We start from the raw sequence: 19,475 nt of genomic DNA, 5'->3' as shown, positions 1-19,475 counted from the left end.
CCAGGTCTTTTTCAAGTTCTTCAATGAGTATAATTTGGCATCTATTGATGCCATTAATTGGGTATGTTGAATATTGATGATGCTTGGATAAGAGGTTTGATTGTGTTATGTTTGTTGTTGTTGTTTAACAGGCTGAAATGAGCAATGACAGCTGGTGAAAACAAAACTGATGAAGCATTGCTTCTGATCACAAATTGGTTCACAATTCTTCAGAAAGACCTCTTGATAAAAGAACAAAAGAAAGAGGGCTGCAATATTTCGTTTGTCTACCCATTAACACAAAATAAAATATTTAACTAAAGTGCTGCCCCAATATGTAGACCATTTTAATCAATGTAAACTCAAGCTTGACCTCTGATGCTTGGCCACAATACAAAAGTGCTTTGGCATTAACTTCCTTGGGATTTTCTGTTGATTTGGCTATCCAGGCAGTAACCATATCCAACATTACTTCAGTCTGTACTTTACTAACCAGGAAGGTAAGATACATATTTGAGTCCTACGGGAAAGGGCGGTATATAAATTCAATAAATTCAAATTCAAAATTCAATTTGCACCCAAGTGAGTAGCATCCCATTAAAACTTGCATTCTCTCTTACCTTTCATTTAAAATGGAGTGTCTCTCCGGAGATCATCATTGTTATAGCATATGCATGTGACATCTCTAAGCAAGAATTCACTTATAGTTCAAGGCTATTGTTCATCTCCATAGAAAATGTCAATTAATGCATTAACAGGGCCTTTTTTTCTGACTTGGGCAGAAGGATAAGCGAGATAAGGGAAAAACAGGCACAATATCCACTTCCCCAAAATGATCTTACGGCATACCTCATATTGTGTTATGAGACCATTTGGTTCCACTGGCTCCTCCCATTTCAGAAAAATCATGTCCTCCAGGGGGGTAAATGTGAGGGACTCTGAAGCTATGCCTCCAGGAACTTAAATGAGTAGGTGGAAGAGAGAGAAAGAGAGAGAGTGGGGGGATAATCAGAACACATTTCTTGCTCCTAAAATCAACAAGCAATGAAGGAACATCAAATGAAACTAAAATTCGGAACATCACGAAAAGAACCTTAAGCCAATCCTAGGGATGTTCAAAATTGCCTCCTAGCTTACCTAAGTGAGGGCTATTTACGTGTCTTGAATCCAAGCCTCGAAATCTATGCCTTTTTCATATTTTTCATGAACAGGCAGAAGATGAATTTTGGAAATGCATTTGCTGTGTTCAACTTTATTGATTTATGCATTATATCAATTTATATAGCCATCCACCTCAAATATATGATTCTGAGCCACTCACAAGCCATTAAAAGCAATATAAAAACAGCAAAACAACACAAAAACTCTAATTTAAAAACAATAAAGTTTCTTAAAAACATGAAAAAGCATGCAAAAAATCAAGTGTAGCCATGGAAAGTGGATTTTCAACTTCACTGTACAGAACTGAGCGTATAACTTTTTTTTTTCCACATTTAGATACTCTCATATCTTCAACCAGATGTTTTGCGAGGTTTTGGACACAGAAAGATGTGCATATCAATTTAACACTGATGTCTGTCTAAATCATGTGCATTCAATTCTTCCATTCCATTCTCTTTAGTACTTTAACAAAAAACTAAAATGGCACATACTTGTCTAGGATGCTTCCCATTAGAGGTATAGCTTTAATGCAAACTTTCCCAATCATCCGAAAGGTGCTTTTTCAAAAGGCAACTGGACAGTCTTTGCTTGCCTTGAAGACGTTTCACTTCTCATCCAAGAAGCTTCTTCAGTTCAGTTCTTCAGTCAGAACTGAGAAAGTTTCTTGTATGAGAAGCAAAATGTCTTCAAGGAAAACAAAGAAAGTCCAGTTGCCTTTTGAAAAAAACACCTTTGGAACAGGCATGACCCAGATGACTTAGAATCTTCATAGACAAACTTTCCCAACGTTTACGGATGCTAATCTGGTCTGTGTTTCTTCATTCCGTTTGTTTTCTAATGCACAAGGTAATCCTCTACACGCGACCACAACTGAGTCCAAATGTTACGTTGCTAAACAAGACAGTTGTGAGTTTGGTCAAATTTTACTACCTTTCTTGCCACAGTTGTTAAGCAAATCAGTGTAGTTGTTCAGTTGATCTCATGGTTGTTAAGAGAATCTGGCTTCCCCATGGACTTTGCTGATCAGAGAGGTCACAAAATGTGATCACATGATCCCGGGACCCTGCAACCATCATAAATACATGCCAGTTTCCAAGCGTCCAAATTTTGATCACTTGACCATGGGGATGCTGCAATGGTCGTAAGTGCAAAAAAGAGTCCTAAGTCACTTTTTCATTGCCACTATAACTTTAAATGGCCACTAAATGGCCACTGCCAGCATCAAGTGCCCTTCGTCCAGTGCGCTCCCACAGGGAGGGTCTGCTCAGGGTCCCACCGGTAAGAGATTGCCGGCGGGTAATGCCCAGGGTTAGGGCCTTCTCAGTGGGGGCGCCTGCCCTCTGGAACCAGCTGCCAGTGGAGCTTAGGACTGCCCCCGACCTCCATTCATTCCGCTGGGGCCTGAAGACCTGGCTCTTCGAGCTCTCTGGCCCAGGCTGAGGAGTAATTTATTTTAAGCGGGGTTTTAGTTGCACAGGGTTAAATTTAATCTTTTTTAAACTGGTTTTAACTTTTGTATTTTTTGGTTTTTAATTCCCTGTAAACCGCCCTGAGTCCTCAGGGAAAGGGCAGTATATAAATATAATAAAATAAATAAAATAAATAAATAAATGAATGAATGGTTGTAAGTTAAGGATTATCTGTATATATTGGGTTGAGGGTGGGGTGAGTTTCCATTGCTCTTAAAGAGGCAGAAATCCATCCTCTCCTTAAGAAACTATGCTGGATAATTTTCACCATACTACCATTCCTTTTGTAAAGAGGATTGATGAGGAAATGGTTGCATTGTAGTGTGTCCTAATTCATACTGGGTTTTTGCATGTTTATATTTATTTCAATATTTTTGCTTTGCGCTTTCCATCCTATGTTAGCCACCTAAAGTCACAATTTGTGAATTAGACCATTTTGCAAACCAGATCCATCCATCCATTTCCATGCAAAGCATAACACTGCTGTACACAACTTTCCTGAGTTCACACATACAGTTAGTCCTCAATCTATGACCACAATTGAGCCCAGCATGTAGGTTGCTAAGCGAGACAGTTGTTAAATGGGTTTTGTCCCATTTTACGACTTTTCTTGCCACATTTATTAAGGGAATCACTGCAATTGTTAAATTAGGGACACAGTGGTTAAGTGAATCTGGCTTCCCCATTGACTTTGCTTGTCAGAAGGTCGCAAAAGGGGATCACATGACCCCGGGACACTGCAACCGTCATAAATATGAACCAGTTGCCAAGCATCCAAATGTTAATCATGTGACCATGGGGATGCTACAACGGTCATAAGTGTAAAAAATGGTCACGTCACATTTTCAGTGCCATTTTCACTTTAAACGGTCGCTAAATGAACTCTTGTAAGTCGAAAACTACTTGCATTTTTAGTTCGCTTCTTTCCCAAGTATAATCTATTTGTATATTACTCTGGAACTTAGCTATTATGGCAATGTGCTCAGGGCATTATAATTATTGCAATGGAATATCAGGCGGATTCTGCCATTTCAACCTGGCAGAACTGTATGGCGATTTTCTTTTCATATCATTAAATCAAGTGGGGCCCAGACATTGCTGAGAGCGTAATAGGAAAGTCTGCATCTTCCAAATAGATGGCTTATTCAACCCCCCCATTTCTCTTACTGGACTTTCGAGATCCTCTGAGCAAAAGATCATTTTAAAACTATGCATGGATCATTTGTTTATTTAATACATGTTCGGAATGCCCCCTGAAGCTGATGTTCATATAAAAATAATAAGAGTAATCATACATCACAATAAGGAAAACAAAATTGGAACTCAGCCAGGCGAGCAAAGCTATATGCTAAACATATAAAAGCAACATTAACCATCAAAAATTCAATGGCATATTATCACCTTCAGCAGCTATCTAACAAAAAAGAAGAAGAAGAAGAAGAGAGGAAAATAACTTAGCCTCCTCTAGGGAAAGAGCAACATAACCCAGATGCTCTTACTCAAAATAGAAGTAGTTCATAAATGGAAATTAAAAGAAGGCTGTAACCGTATAGCGGTCTTACTAAAAAATTAATTCAATCAAAATCAATAGAACATACTTCAACGAGAGCCTGTTTAAACTGAAAACAGTTATGGGAAACAAACCCATAATGAAACAGTAAAAAGAACTGCATGAAGATCTTTTTTACTCTTTGTTTTACCTTAGGGCTGTCCAAACAATAGCTTTGTTTGAGGGGAGTTCCCCCTATTATTCTCATTCAGTTTAATTCAAAATAAATTACTTAATCAATTTTTATAGCTGCCCATCTTAACAATGACTCCAGGTTGCTAACGGTATTTCAAGTAGGGTCCTTGGTGCTCTCTGAGCTTGGTTGTTTTCTTGCAGACATTTTATTACCAAACTAGGTAATATCATCAGGTCCAGCTGGATCTGTTTGGTAATGAGATGTCTACAAGAAAACCACCAAGCTCACAGAGCACCAAGGACTCCACAGTTCTATACTGAGCTACCAATATTCTCTTCTATCAATATTTCAGGTTCTATTCCCACAATGGTGAATATATGGGTGAACTTTTCATGGGTGGGCTATGATATTCTTGGACAACCTTTCCAAAAGGTAACCAAGCACAGGTCATCTTCTGGGAATTAGGAGCCTCTCTGACATCTTACAGTTTTAAAATATATCCTATGGGTGGGTTATCATGACAGAATGGCCCCTATAGGGTTTCTTCAGATAGGGAAGAAGAGGCATGGGATTTGTGAGAGGATAGATCACAAGAAAAGAGAAACCTTTACGTTTCCATCTCAATAAAAAAAATCTCCCGTTTTACATCTCTGGAAGCTGAGCATTTACTAGCCGGATGCCCTTCCTGACGCCACATGAAGTTCACAGCAGGTATTTTTTCTTTGTGCCCAGGGAGAGAAACATCTGCCACTACCTGGAATTGAACTCTCAACTTTCCGAGTGGGAGACCAGTTTCTTTACTCACTAGGCCAGCAGTCTCCAATCTTTCTGGCACCAGGGACCAGTTTCGTAGAAGATAATTTTTCCATGGATCGGGCGGGGGGGGGGGGGATGGTTTCACATGCAGCTTAGATCCTTTGCATCTGCAGAGGAAGCTTCACTTGCTCGCCCGCCACTTGCGTGGACCTGTTCCTAACAGGCCACAGACCAGCACCGGTCCACAGATCGGGAGTTGGGGACCCCTGAACTCGGCCACTCAAGATGTTTACATCTCAATAAATTTCAAAATCTAAAATGTATGCTTGCAAGAATATGAGAAAAGATATAACATCAGCCTTATTTGGGAAACCAGGAGATAAGATTTTTTTCAATCACAGTTTTCTTCATCCTCCATCTTTTCTTCAAGGCCCTAAGAAAAGAAAGTCAGCTCTCTTTCTGACCCAAAAGTTTTTCCTCCAAGTTTGTCCTCCTGCTCAAGCTGTTGCTCAGAAAAGAAACTGCCCAAGAAAATCTTGTGAACATCAACGCTCAGAAATGTCAAGGCCTCTCTGATCTCTCTTAACACTCTAAGAGCTGTAACACATCAACTTCAGAACACTGGTCCTGAACTGAGGAATGGAACTTTCACATCAAATTAGAAGGAACATGTTGAGAACAGAAATGTTAACAGCCGAAGGAAAAAAAATCACACCATTCCATTACCTGAATGTGTTTGCATAATCCTGAGCACTGTGGGCTGATTACACCAGATAGAAGCCCCTGGATCCTCCGCAAATTAGCACTCAGACAAATATATGTCTGGTGGATCTGCAGGCAATTCTTGCTCATGTATATTTTATAGGAACTGCTTAATTCCATTTTGCATATACCAAGGCAACCAACCTACCCGTACTAACTAGAAGCAAAAAGAGAAGCTATGGAAGATGGAGAGGGAAGATAACAGAACTTTTCAGTAGCTGAAAAGTAACAAGATATATTTCGAATGCTCAATCTCTGGTCCTGCTTTTCCAATTGAATCAACTAGCATGATATAGTGTTATGGTCAAAAGGTATGCCTGAATAATTGCTAGACCATCAGGACATGAGCAACAGCAAAATAATTCTCCCCAAGTTGAGGTTTTAATAAAATGAAGCATTTATATTATGGAATCCTGAAATATCTACATTTTATGCTTCATCTCTATTCATCATTTTAAAAATGTTTTGAGCCCTACAAGAAGGAACTAGGAAAGTGTGTGCTACAGAACTGTTTCAACCCTCCCAGATTACACTCGTTAGGTTTTTTTTTTCTTTTATGATGCCCCTTCCTCTGTATTTACGGTTCTCAGAAGCTACAGGATAAAGAACTTAAATTGGTTAATATTATGGGAAGTCAGGCCTAAAGATTCTGCGTTATTATTTATATGAAATACACTGGTAGAGATGAGTTTATGCACCAGAGACAAATTCCTTGTGTGTCCAATCACACTTGGCCAATAAAGAATATTCTATTCTATTCTATTCTATTCTATTCTATTCTATTCTATTCTATTCTATTCTATTCTATTCTATTCTATTATTCTACTTCTGTTCTATTCTGTTCTGTTCTGTTCTGTTCTATTTAGCATGCTAACTTCCTTATTTAATTTTTTATTTATGATTAATTAAAAGAGCTTTTAAATAAAATATGAAATGCAAAAGCATGCCAAATGTGGCTTTGGGAATTTTTTCAAAATTCTTTACTGGATATGATCATTGGGGTCATTTCTATTTTCCTCCGTACAGCCAGCTGCTATATTGCATCTCTGTATTTCTGTTCATACCCTGTGCTGTGTATGTGTGCACCGAGAAGCCCAGAGCACAAACTGTATCCAAACTGTTCTGGTCTTTGAATGGAGCAATTGGGAACATTCAGCACTTCTGCCCAATTGCCTCTCTTGTGTATTGATCATCTTCAAAATTAATTCCTTCCTTCCTTCCTCCCTCCCTTCGCTCCCTCCCTCCCTTCCCACCCCCTCAGTTCCAAGCCAGATCTGTTCAATACTGAATCTCAGTCTTTTACTAGCTCAGGGGTAGGCAACCTTGGCTCTTTTTATGACTTGCGGACTTCAACTTCCAGAATTCCTGAGCCAGCATGGCTCAGCTTGGAAACCTCTCCCTTTCCCCTCAGCATGGCTGGCTCAGGAATTCTGGGAGTTGAAGTCCACGAATCATATAACAGCCAAGGTTGCCTACCCCTGATCTAGGTTCTTCAACATTATCAAATCTGGTTCAAAGATGTTTGATTTTAGAAGGATTATCCTGCTAATGGACAGGCAGAGTCGTCAGCCCTTTCTATAATTTCTTTCTAACTTCCATTGTATTGTGAAGAATAAAAAGTCAGATGGATGTAGAACTGAGCACCGGGGGGGGATGTCTGGGAAAACACTAAAACCATGAACATCGTTGCTTCTTGCTGTATTGGGGACTTCAAGCCAGGCAGTGATTTCAAGGGACATTAACCAAGTTGCTATCTCCTCTTTCGAATTTCCCTTAGATGTTATGTACCAGCACCTGGCTTTATGACTGCAGAAACAAGCCAGGCTCTATCAGGTAGGGCAGCCACTTACCATTTACCTGGGAGTGTTTGCAACTAGCTATTCTGATTCTCCAGGTGGGGTCCTAATGTAAATACGCAATCTTAGGCAATTTGGCTGGATTATCAAAGCACCTTGCCCCCTCCCTCACTTATTATTGGCAACCCACAATAATAATCATAACAGACAACGTCTCAGACAACAGACTTAACTGAAGTTATGCATTTATTGATTTAACAGAGAGACTTTCTCTCTCAACCCCCAATTTCAAGGATGTCATTAAAGACAAACGGAGCAGGCAATCATTTTGCAGAGAAGGCTCTGCATGAAAAATATCATCTGCCAGGCAAGCTTTACTGCACCCTCTAATTTTAGGCAGAACGTGGTATTTACGTTCACCTTAGAAGGGGAAAGCAACCCTATTACCCTTCACACAGAAGGAACAAAGTAACTAAAAAACAAACAAACAGCAAAATGTGGAAATCAAAAGACATAACTCCCTGCTTTTAGCAGCACCTTTCTGAATCTATAGTTTGGGGTTGATGGGGGAAGGGTGGCAGGGTCAGAAGGAGAATAATATTCCCATTAAAGTTATTCTTCTCTTTATATTGTAATCATTAGCAAAGCACTAAGCTCGGGGGCCATGTTGAGATCTATAAATTGCCTACCACAAGCAAGCAGAAGGTTAGCTAGGTATAAACTATGATTTCTAAAGGGTTCCTTAGAAAGGGATCTTTGTTCTTGTTTTGTTTGTTTAGGTTTCTAGGCTTTAAAGGTTTAAAGTTTAGCACAAGCCACAAGAAAGGCATTTGCACAGATTAATTGGCTGAGGATCAACCTCATCTTACCTTAAGGACATTAAAGGTAAAGGTAAAGGTTCCCCCGCACATGCGTGCTAGTCGTTTCCAACTCCAGGGGCCGGTGCTTATCTCCGTTTCAAAGCCGAAGAGCCAGCGCTTGTCCGAGGACGTCTCCGTGGTCATGTGGCCGGCATGACTAGACACCAAAGGCGCACGGAACACTGTTACCTTCCCACCGGAGTGGTCCCTATTTTTCTACTGGCATTTTTTACGTGCTTTCGAACTGCTAGGTTGGCAGAAGCTGGGACGAGTAACAGGCGCTCACTCTGTTCCGCGGCACTCGGGATTCGACCCGCCAAACTGCCGATCTTCTGATCGACAGGCTCAGCGTCCTAACCCACTGAGCCACCGCGTCCCTTAAGGACATTGCTCATAGTTAAATTTTATGACTTTTCAAATCTAGGGGAAGCAATCATGACTCTAACATGAATGTTTCCCCTGCTTCAGCCCCAATGAAGTTCAAGGTTCTCCCATTTGAAGTACACCTTCCTCAAAAGTAAATTATTACAACAAATGAATCATTTTTTTTTTAGCATTTTAATTCAAATTAGGCCTTCAGACGGAAAGGTCTACCATCCCCTACAAGAATCATCTTGGTCAGATCATGGTTGTTTTTTTTTTTGCACTTATTCTGAAGAAAGGAGAAAAAGAAGGAAGGATGGGAAAGGTGAATTCTTGAACAGTGAGAAGGCAGTAAGATACTTAAGGGAGGAAAGAGGGTCAATAAAGAAGAGAGTCTTCAATCCAGGTGGGAAAAGTATGAGAAAGATTCTCCACCTTGGTACCATTAAATAGTATCTGTTCTGCAGGAAAATTGCTTCCTGGGCTTTAAAGATTCTGTTACATTACTCATAAGTAACAAACTTATTTTTAGAATTCCTGTGGTTCCCTGGATTGGCAAATCACAAAATGAAGAAAGGGAAGGGGGAAGGGGGAAGGGGAAGGGAGAGAGGGGAAGGGGAAAAGGGAAAGGACCCTTTTGTCTTTGGACAGGAGTGGGCAACTTTGTAACCAGATTCTGCACTTGGAATGTTAGGGAAAGCATGCACAGCATTGCTGCTGGCAACCTTCCTAACCCTTTCATAATAGGGTGGCTTTGGCTCATGTAATTCGGAGGAATGAAGGAGGGTTCTTTGGAACAGGAATGCACTGGATGATTGGGGGAGTCTGGATCGTTTTCCCTTGCTGAACCTGACCCATTTTCAAACTCTTCCAGCACCAAATCTGATCCCATTCTGTTCAGCTTTCAGAGTTATCTTTCTGATAGAGGATAGTGTAGGAAAGGAGAGTGAGAAAGTACGCAAGCGGAGCAAGGCTTCTGGAATTCTTTCCATCCCCTTTACTAGCCTCAGCCACAAGAGTATTTGTATTGTCTCCTGTGTGCTGTAATGATGTCATGTGTTGAGTCTCTCTCTAAGCACGGATGTCTGCACTTCCTCCCCAAGGACTAGCCAGGGCATGTGCAAGCATATTGCATGTGCATGGATCGATGGAGAGGCAGACAGACAGGCAAAGGGCCAAAGCAGTTTGCATAGTTTTTCCCTAACATTCTGTTGGGTTGGAAAGAATAAAAAGTAAGAGAATGTTTAGGGCACCCAACAGATATGGTGGGTGGGGCCCTGGCCTCATGAAGTCATTCAATCAGAAAAAGCCAAAACATCCTCTCTTGGATTTTGTGGTCTGAGAACACGTAAGCCTAACAGAAGACTATTTTGAGGGTGTTTAGTTGATCTTAATCCAGAGACGTATCTGCTTGGCTCCAGGCCTGGAAATATTAAGAAGGAAATATGGTATTTGGTTTTACATATCTTAACGGCGGCAAGGATGGGGTATGCTCAATTTTGGAAGGCAAATCATACCCCGCCGGATGAAGTTATAATTAGGAGAATACTTGATTGTGCAGAAGCAGACACATTGACCAAGAAGTTGAAGGGTAAAGAAGAGACACCAGCATTTCTATCATGGAATAAATGGTATATTTGGATGGATAAAAAATTAAAGAAATGAGGGTGGCTTGGAGGTTGGTCAAAAATGAAGTGATATAGTCTTTGTTAATGAATAAGCTTTGGAGTTGAATAGTTATGAGACTTAATGAGTGGAATATAATTGTTAGTTTAGAAGTAGATATAATGTGAAATTTTTGAAATGGTTTTCAATTTTTTGATTTCTTCGTTTTTTGTATATTGTAAATGTTTTTTTTGTCTTTGTTGGTGTATGGTGTGTTTTTAACACAAAATGTAAATAAAGATTCATTTATATAAGACTATTTTGCTTTTTAAAAAGACCAGATTAGAACACAAAAAAAACAATTTGCATTACAAATTTCTAGATGCTGTCACTGAATTTTAACAATATAACCTTGGAGGCATAATATGAGGACTGAGCGGGGCACATAGACTGCAGGTTATTCACCTTTGTATTGAGAAGGCATGAAGGTTTGTTTCTTTTTGTTGTAGATTATCTCCACTGTCAATTTCTCCCTGGGATCTTCAGTACACAACTCTTTCCAACAAGGGCAAGATGCATCTCGACTATTGTCCCCCATGCTTTTAAAATGCCTGAGCACGGGACCCGAGAAATCACAAACGCATATAGCCTGCTGTTTCACACCAGGCAACTGCTGGGAAATATTTTGAACTGTTGATAACCACTTGCAGGATAATTGGGTTTTTCTAGAATCTCACTAATCAAAAGAGCATCCCACTGGCCTTTAAATCAGCGGAAGAAACCCGGGTGCAGAATAAATGAATAATAGATACAGGAGATGGAACAACTCAGTGGCCAATAGCATGAAGCTGGGAACATTTTATTTATTTATTTTTATTTTAATCCCATTTATATCCCGCCCTTCTCCGAAGACTCAGGGCGGCTTACAATTTAAGCACAAACCAATGTGCTTAGCAGTAGCCTTCATTCTATGTATATGCCTGCTTATTAGGGCTTTCACACACACACCCAAGCGGCATTATTACAAAGTCAGCTTAATTGCCCCCAACAATCTGGGTCCTCATTTTACCTACCTCGGAAGGATGGAAGGCTGAGTCAACCTTGAGCCTGGTGGGACTCGAACCTGCACTAATTGCAGGCAGCTGGTGTTACTTAAGGAGGCATTAGCCCACTGCGCAACCAAGGCTCCTTTGGGCAGTGAGCTTAGTTGTGAGAATTAAGATGCATATATTTCTGTTTTCTTAGGTGAACCGCTGGAAGATGTTCCATGTCTTAGGCCTCTGTTGGGTTTCTTTTCCATTTCTGGATACAAGTGATCCGCTTTCCACTCTAAATACCTGTAACTAATCTCTCCAATGTTCAAATAAGATTCTATTATTTGGTGAGAGAAATTAGGGGAGGACAATCTGATATGCTGTAAAAAACCATGCAAATAAAGTATTTCCACTTGATTTACAATCTAATTTAATCAGAAGCAGGTTGTCCTGCACAAAGCACTTATTAAATTATGCAAACCTTTGGGGCAGATATATGTATTTGGGCAAGGAAACAGATGTATGGTTTTCATCTGTTCTCAGCGCTATGCAAATGCTCTATTTTATTACAAGTCTTTGTGATGCACCTGAGATATCTAAAGCAGGAAGATACAAAGAAACCAATTTTCAGGATATTCTGTCTGGTTTGCATTACTCAGCCAAGAGACCACAATGCATTTCAACCATTACACTTCTCCAGCTTTGAAATGATAGTTATATTAAACCTTAACAAGATCATATGGTATTCCCAAATTAAGCTCTCAGCAACATAATCCCTACAAAGCAATTCAAATTTCTAAGAAGCTCCCCAATGATAATTACATTCTCAGTGCTACTAAAAACAGTCCTTGTTCCACAGAAGATGGAGAAGAGCATTGCGTGATGTATTTTGTAACGTTCATAAAGCAATCCAACATTCAGAAAAGGAGCCATGCACATTTATTCCATGAGCATTAATCAAGAGGTGGTTGAGATCATGACAACAAGTGGATAGACCGGTTTGATCTAGTGGTTAAGGCACCAGACTAGAAGCTGGGAGACTGATAGTCCTGTCTTAGCCATGAAAGCTAATTGGGTGACTTTGGGCCAATCACCAGGAGGCTGTGAGTTCTAGTCCTACCTTAGGCATGAAAGCTGTCAAGTAAGTAAGTAAGTAAAAAAACAAATAAAAAAGAAAATAAATAAATTCTCTTTCAACATTGTCTTCCTCTTTACTCTGTCTCATATTCCCCTTTTATTTCCTTCTGTCTTGTTCTCTGTAGCAGGCTAGGGTACCTCTTCTTGTCAATTGGTCTGAATTTCATGTTCTAAGGTAGGACATCAAAGTTAATTTTCCCCTCGCAGTTCTAGCACCAATCTGTGATGCACAAGCATGTGGTAAAAAAATACGCAAACATCTCACCCTCAACAGCAAAAGAAAAAGAAAAACAATTCAGCAAGTTTTGATCCTCGAGGAAAATGTAAGAGCATCAAAGCAATCCTGGATGCAGCTATTTGGAAGTTCAGACTGGTAAAATCAAGTGAATGAGCATCATTTCCCTCTGGAAAGCCTCTGATTGTTTGGCGAGGCTAAGACCGGGCAGGGCATTGGAGGAGGGTCTGCTAATGAGCCATTCCATTTCTTAATGGAAAATGCTTCCATTACTTACTGTTTTTGGAGCAACCTTTGAAGGATCAAATGACAGCCAAGATTCCTTTTATTTTCCCCTATCATTGATCTCAGTGAGAAGTGAATAAACTAGGAAAGGAGATGGCCTCTGAGCAACTCAGCTTTTGAGCTGCTCAGCTAGGGCCAAAAAAAACCCTGACAAAGTCTCCTGCAGTTATCAGCCAGTTTGATGATGAAAGGGGAAGCCAAATGGGGGGAAGGAGCTCAGAGGAGCTCGTATGTGCTGGGATGAAGAGACCAGTTTTAACTGGCACCCCACAAGGCCTTGCCTTCTTGGTCTACAGCAATATCCGCTTGCTAGTATTATTGCTCAAAGAACGCTATTCCCATTTCTGTGGTTCCATCCACGGACTGGGAAAGTCAAGAGAACTTTCCTCAATATTAATTTTATTCTGAAGGGATTTTGTTTTTTTAACTTTCCCCCCCCCCTTACATTCTGTTTTAGTGATTCAACTTGTCTAAGCCACCTTGACTATTTAGAAAGCCAGAATATAAATCAAAGAAATAAACTCTGGTGACACTAGGGAGACTTATGAAAAACCGGTTTGGTACAGTGGTTAAAAACACCAGGGTAGACAGCTGGAGTCTGTGAGCTGCAGGCTTGCCCTAGGCAAAAAGCCAGCTGGACTTTGGACAAATTACTGCTTCTTAAACCTAGGAAAATGAAAACGGAAAACCACTTCTGAAAATTTTGCTCAGAAAACTGCAGGAACTTATTCAGGCAGTCACCAGGAGTCAAGAATGTCCCAAAGGCACACCGAGAGGAGGGGAGGGGGAAGGGGAAGGGAGGGGAAGGGGAAGGGAGGGGAAGGGGAAGGGAGGGGAGGGGAGGGAAGATGGGGGATGGGAGAGGGATTATAATGGGCAAAACAGCCTTATGTACATATAGGCGTATGTAACCCTTTGTGATTGACAGAAACAGAAAGAATTCAGAAAGAGAGAGAAAGAAAATTTAGCACTTGCAGGAAGATTTTTTTTTAATGTAATAGATCATCAGACACTGTCTTTTTGTTTGCTTCTGCCCTTCAGATCAGAGCAACTTTTCTAACCAATTACTTTTTATTTATACATGAAAAAGGACTCAACAGTTTCTCAAAAGCGTAAATTTCTAATGAGTTCCCTTGGACAGTAACAATATATGAGAAATGAAGTTTCATAAACCAGTCTTGGACAGGTTGAGATTGCCACATTAAATAAATTGGATAGGCAGATAATTGAAACAGACACGTACAATTTACAGAACTGCCCTGTTCAGACAAAGATGTATTGATCCCTGGAGAAACATAGACAGCGCAGTAGATTAGACATCATATTCGACTCAAAGGCTAAGAAGAAAGCCTTGTTAATAAGAAAAACAGCTGGAGGCCTTACAGTAGAGCGAAAGCACAGCTGGAACTACTGTAAAAGGGAACAAGATGGAAACAGCTGGAACAATTATGACATAGTTAAAAACAGCAGGCAAAATTAATAATTGAGGGGGAAAAATAGGTTAGGAATGCAGAGCTGGACACAGCAAAATCTGGCTAAATTCAAGCTCTGGATCTCAAAAACTAGTATCTTCAAGGCCAGCCCTAATATTAGGTAAAGTCTGATAGCTGCTTCCTAAAGTTAGTCAGAAAAAAACTAAGGGATGGCAGCCAGGTGTTCCAGAAAAGAGGGAACTGAGGGCTGCGTAGCCTGATTCAAGCCTTTTAAACTAACATTGTGGCCTTCAAGGGCAATAAAGGATGCTGTTTAAGAGTTCCTGTTTATTCATTATAACAGGGGTCTTCAACTTGGCCCTTATGACTTGTGGACTTCAACTCCCAGAATTCCTCAGCCAGCATGCCTGGCTGAGGAATTCTGGGAGTTGAAGTCCACAAGTCATAAAAGGGCTGAGTTTGAAGACCCCTGCATTATATGAACAGAAAGCCGGTGTCAGATACAAACAACCAGCTCCACACACATCTGTGGAGATTCTCAGTCATCCAGGGCACAATTGTCTCAAAGATGCTTTTTCAAAAGGAAAATGGACTATTTGTTTTTTCCTTTGAGGAACAAGAAGACGATGTTTTGCTTCTCATCCAAGAAGTTCCATCAGTTCTGGCAGGATGGTGGGGGCTATGGAGGAATTAGTTCTAACAGGATTGGGGGGGGGGGAAATGGTAGGATCATATTTCTTTGCAGTCATCTGATCTTAGCACAGTCCGCATTCTGGATAGAGAGGCCCATTGGTTCGAAAGAGGGATAAAAGGGGCTACTTATGTTAACACTGAGCAGCAGTCTCTCAACAGAGGAGGAGAGGCAGTGGTGGGATTCAAATATGTGACCAACCGGTTCTCTGTGTGGATGCCGCTTCTGGAAGTCCATTCTGGGCCTAGGCAACAAAAACTTAGCTACCGGTTCTGCTGAAGTGGTACGAACTGGCTGAATCCCAGCACTGAGGAGAGGGATAAGACGCCATGTATCTCCTGTCTACAATGGCCTTTCAGCAGCTCCAAGAAGATTCTACCTCATTTGCACTCTGATGTAGGTGACTCTTGAGGGCACAGATAAGCCACCAAGTGGCCTCAAGACCTCTCAGGGAAAGTGTTAAAACCAGTTGATTGCAAAACAATATGATCCTTCCAACCACCTCCCCCCAACACTTCCTGTCAGAACTAAGCTCTCTCTACCCCCCCACGATCCTGCCAGAACCTATGAAGCTTCTTGGATGAGAAGCAAAATGTCTTCTTCTTCCTCAAGGAAAAAAACAGTCCAGTTGCCTTTTGAAAAAGCATCTTTGAAACAGATCTACACGTGCAGAGTTTAAGCTAACTATTTTACTGTATTCTGCCTATAATACAGAAATCTTCCAATACTGCTTGCCTTCCCTTGGGGATAGATAGATAAGGTTTCATGGGCTTAGGGGAGGGGGCAGCCAGTCCTGGATCTTTTGCAACTGTGCACTGATTCAAGGCTAATTCCCTGCTTGCTCCCTCCTCCCTCCCTAGCTGGGTGTTTCCCAGCAGCTTAGATAGGCAACCTAAACTTTTGCCTCAGCCAGCAAAATTGCTGAAACCAGGTCTGTGTGGTATCTTTCCTCTTGTGGACAGTTATTCATGCAACTCTTGACTTTAGAACAGACATGTCAAACTCGTGACGTCACGTGATGTTGCACAATGTATCGGAGCTTTTTCTCCGTTGGTGGCAATGGGGTGGGCGTGACTTTGGGATGACACATCCAGCCCGCGGGCCGGCAGTTTGACACCCCTGCTTTAGAATAATTGCATAGCTACTTTAGTTCCATTTCAGCTGAGAAACACTCAGTTCAACCTTCTATTGGCTAATACAGTATAACAAGCTTGTTTGTTCGTTTGTTTTTAACATGTCATAATAGATTTGTTCATAGTGCAAGCAAAAGATTACATTCATCTGGAAATCTTTTTTAATCCTTCTGGATGAGAGGAAGGTGATGGCTAAGGACTGCTTGAGTGGCAGAGATCCTACTATTGTCCAGATATTGACTTACCCTACAGTCCCTGTAGCTCACCAAATGGGTCAGCAACACAATATTTTTTTTATTCTTCAAAACCTGTAGCCTCCAAAAAAGATTGACTACAGTGAGCTATTCATGGCAGAGATGCTTCACTCACAGTGACTGCAGCAGAACACAATCTCCAGCCTCTGTGTGTCATTTCCAACTGAAATGGCATTTGACCATTTCCACTGCAAATAGCCTGAGTCTGCTCATGCTCTGTGCATGAAAGTTATGAACTAAGCACAGAGTAGTTCCAGAGAAATGTGGGCGTCATTAAAATTAAGCCCAGTAATATCGTCTCTCCAATTGAGTCTTTAGCAGTAACAAGCTCCTCCAGGTTAATTGCTAATACTTAAAGCTGAAACAGAAATGTGGAGATTAATTACAATGTAACCTGGAATTGTAAAGTCTTATGATAAGGCTCTGAATGAAAACCTAAACAATTCTCCTGTGATTAATGTTGGCATTTACTCTGAACTTTTAAAGTGGAGTTAATTGCAAATTATGGGAGAAACACACAAGGTCTGTGCTCAACCCACCGCCCTAAAGTCTATGAACAATATTGCAGTAACATCGTTTCACTAGACAAACAAGACCTTATTCCAAATAATGATACTTAACTATTCAATAGTAGCAACCGATGCTTCTCACAGTAGAAGAGAAACAGAGGTTTAGACTAACCAGTGTCAATAGTCAGGAACATGGTTCTCCAACATTATCACTATGGCATCTCCATAACTAATATTTGCGAAAGTGGCATAATACAGATACAGAGATACAGAGATACCTCTAAGATTTAATCCTTCCACTTTTCAATTCAACTTTCTAAGCAACCAAGACAAGGTCAGCTGAGAGAGGGAAGAAAGTAAACTCACAATGCAATGCATAAAAATATATATTTTAGATTAAATGCTTTCAATTTAAATGCTAATTCTGGCACATTTTTTTTCTTTAGTGCACAGAGTGATGCAGAAATAGGATGGAAATTATTTCTGAAGGTGTGCAATGTAAAAATGACCAGGAATCAACTAGCCTATTCATTGAAAGAATGATTCTAGTCAGCACCTCAACTACTTGGTGGCATCAAAATACTAAGACACCAAACAATGTTAGAGCGTTAAGGCATTCACTTAGTCCATATCTTTCTCTCCCTAAAGAATGATCTGCTGGATCAATCCACTGATGACCCTCAACAGAAACAATTGCAAGTAGTCGTTGGCTTATAACCATTCCTTTAGAAGCCATTTAATGTTACAATGGCTGTGGAAAAAGTAACTAATGGCTGGCTTTCACACTTAACCTGAATCCCCATGGTCACATGATCAACATTTGGATGCTTGGCAACTGGCATGTATTTAAGACAGTTGCATTGTCCTGGAGTCATGTGATCACCATTTGTAACCTTCCCAGACGACTTCTGAGAAGCAAAATCAATGGGGGGACACCAGATTCACTTAAGAACTGCATGATTCATTAGTGATTTGCTTAACAACTATGGCAGAAAAGATTGTAAAATGGGGTAAAACTAACTTAACAACTGCCTAGCTTACCAATTTCGGGCTCTGTTGTGGTCATAAATTGAGGACTATCTGTATCCATGGGCTCATCAATGTAGCTGTCTTAAAAGTACCACCAGAAGAATGCCAGTAAAGGGCCATGCACCATCTGTTAATATAAATATCCTTTTCAACAGGAAATGATGCTTATTCAGGGCAGAAGTAATAAATAACCCAATTACAGAAGAGACCTCAGAGGCAGACCGACATTAAGGCTTTTGGTCATCATTAGTATTTACCATGGAGCGATGTGTTGAGCTTAATTAATTGGTATGAAGCCAGTGACTAAAAGTCAGTAGCTGATAACATAATTAGAATAATTGCTATTGTTATTAAATCTTCAGTCTGTGTTGTGAAAGAATGAAAAATAAACAGTAGTCTCTGAAGTATATGGACTATCCTAAAATAGAAAAGCCAAGGAAGGATTTTAAAACCTTAAACGTTGCAAGGTTTTTATATCCTGGTTTTATGGTTTTGAAAGCCACCCAGAATCACTCAAAAGTGAGATGAGCAGTGTATAAAATGAATGAATGAATGAATGAATGAATGAATGAATGAATGAATGAATGAATGGCTAGCCCATTCTTGCTGGCTTTTCATTTTTGTGGGATGGATCTCTACAGAAAAATTCTTGGTTGAAGAACTCCACTTCAGGGAAAATAGAATTTCTCAATATTCAGTGCTTTGTTCATTATAAACTCCTTATAGCACTAGGTTCCTATTTGCAGAAGGAAGGAAGACTGAGGAATGCTGAGGGAATTTTTTTTTCTTCATCATAAAGGCAGCATTCAAAATTGTTGACTTCCCCCATCTTGCAGCGTGAAATGGTTTGACATGTCTTTTCCTTCTTATACTGTTCCTGCGCTGGTTAGCTACACTTTATCATAATCCCCTTTTCATATCCATTCCTATCTGAGGGCAACGCTTTGTCAAGTTCAAATCCTTCAACTCAAGTAACCAAAGGAGAATTAAGCAGCTGCCATTTCCTCCAGTCTGTCTCCACCATTCCTATCTTGCTCCTCCTTCCACACTGCCTCACAATTGATGCTTACATTTCAAACTGCCTCGTCTTTGGTGCTCACCATGAGATCAATCAAAGAAACAGAACAGAGAGGAGAAAAGAACAATAATCAGCCGGTTTCATGCATGTCTAAATAAGGCCTAGTGGTAACCATGGTAACAGCAATGAAATGCTATCCTGTATCGCAGTATGATCTCTTGTTTCTGCCACTTCTCATCTACAAGGTTGCCTGGAATGAACACATTCATTCAATGTAAAAG

General features: G+C 40.4%; 1 protein-coding gene across 1 annotated transcript in view; it reads right to left on the bottom strand.

Annotated features, from left to right (window-relative positions):
- PTPRU (protein tyrosine phosphatase receptor type U) overlaps nt 1-19,475 on the bottom strand; it is a 330,295-nt gene that overhangs the window by 108,302 nt on the left and 202,518 nt on the right. Inside the window, exon 9 of the mRNA XM_083370035.1 lies at nt 829-938. Within this exon, the coding sequence (XP_083226161.1) occupies nt 829-938 (110 nt within the window). The remainder of the gene's footprint in view (nt 1-828; nt 939-19,475) is intronic.

Source organism: Vipera ursinii (genome assembly GCF_947247035.1).
Source record: "Vipera ursinii genome assembly, chromosome: 9".
In the NCBI taxonomy this organism is placed as follows: domain Eukaryota; kingdom Metazoa; phylum Chordata; class Lepidosauria; order Squamata; family Viperidae; genus Vipera; species Vipera ursinii.
Note: the sequence above shows the minus strand (reverse complement) of the source record. Positions and strands in the feature narration are given on the sequence as shown.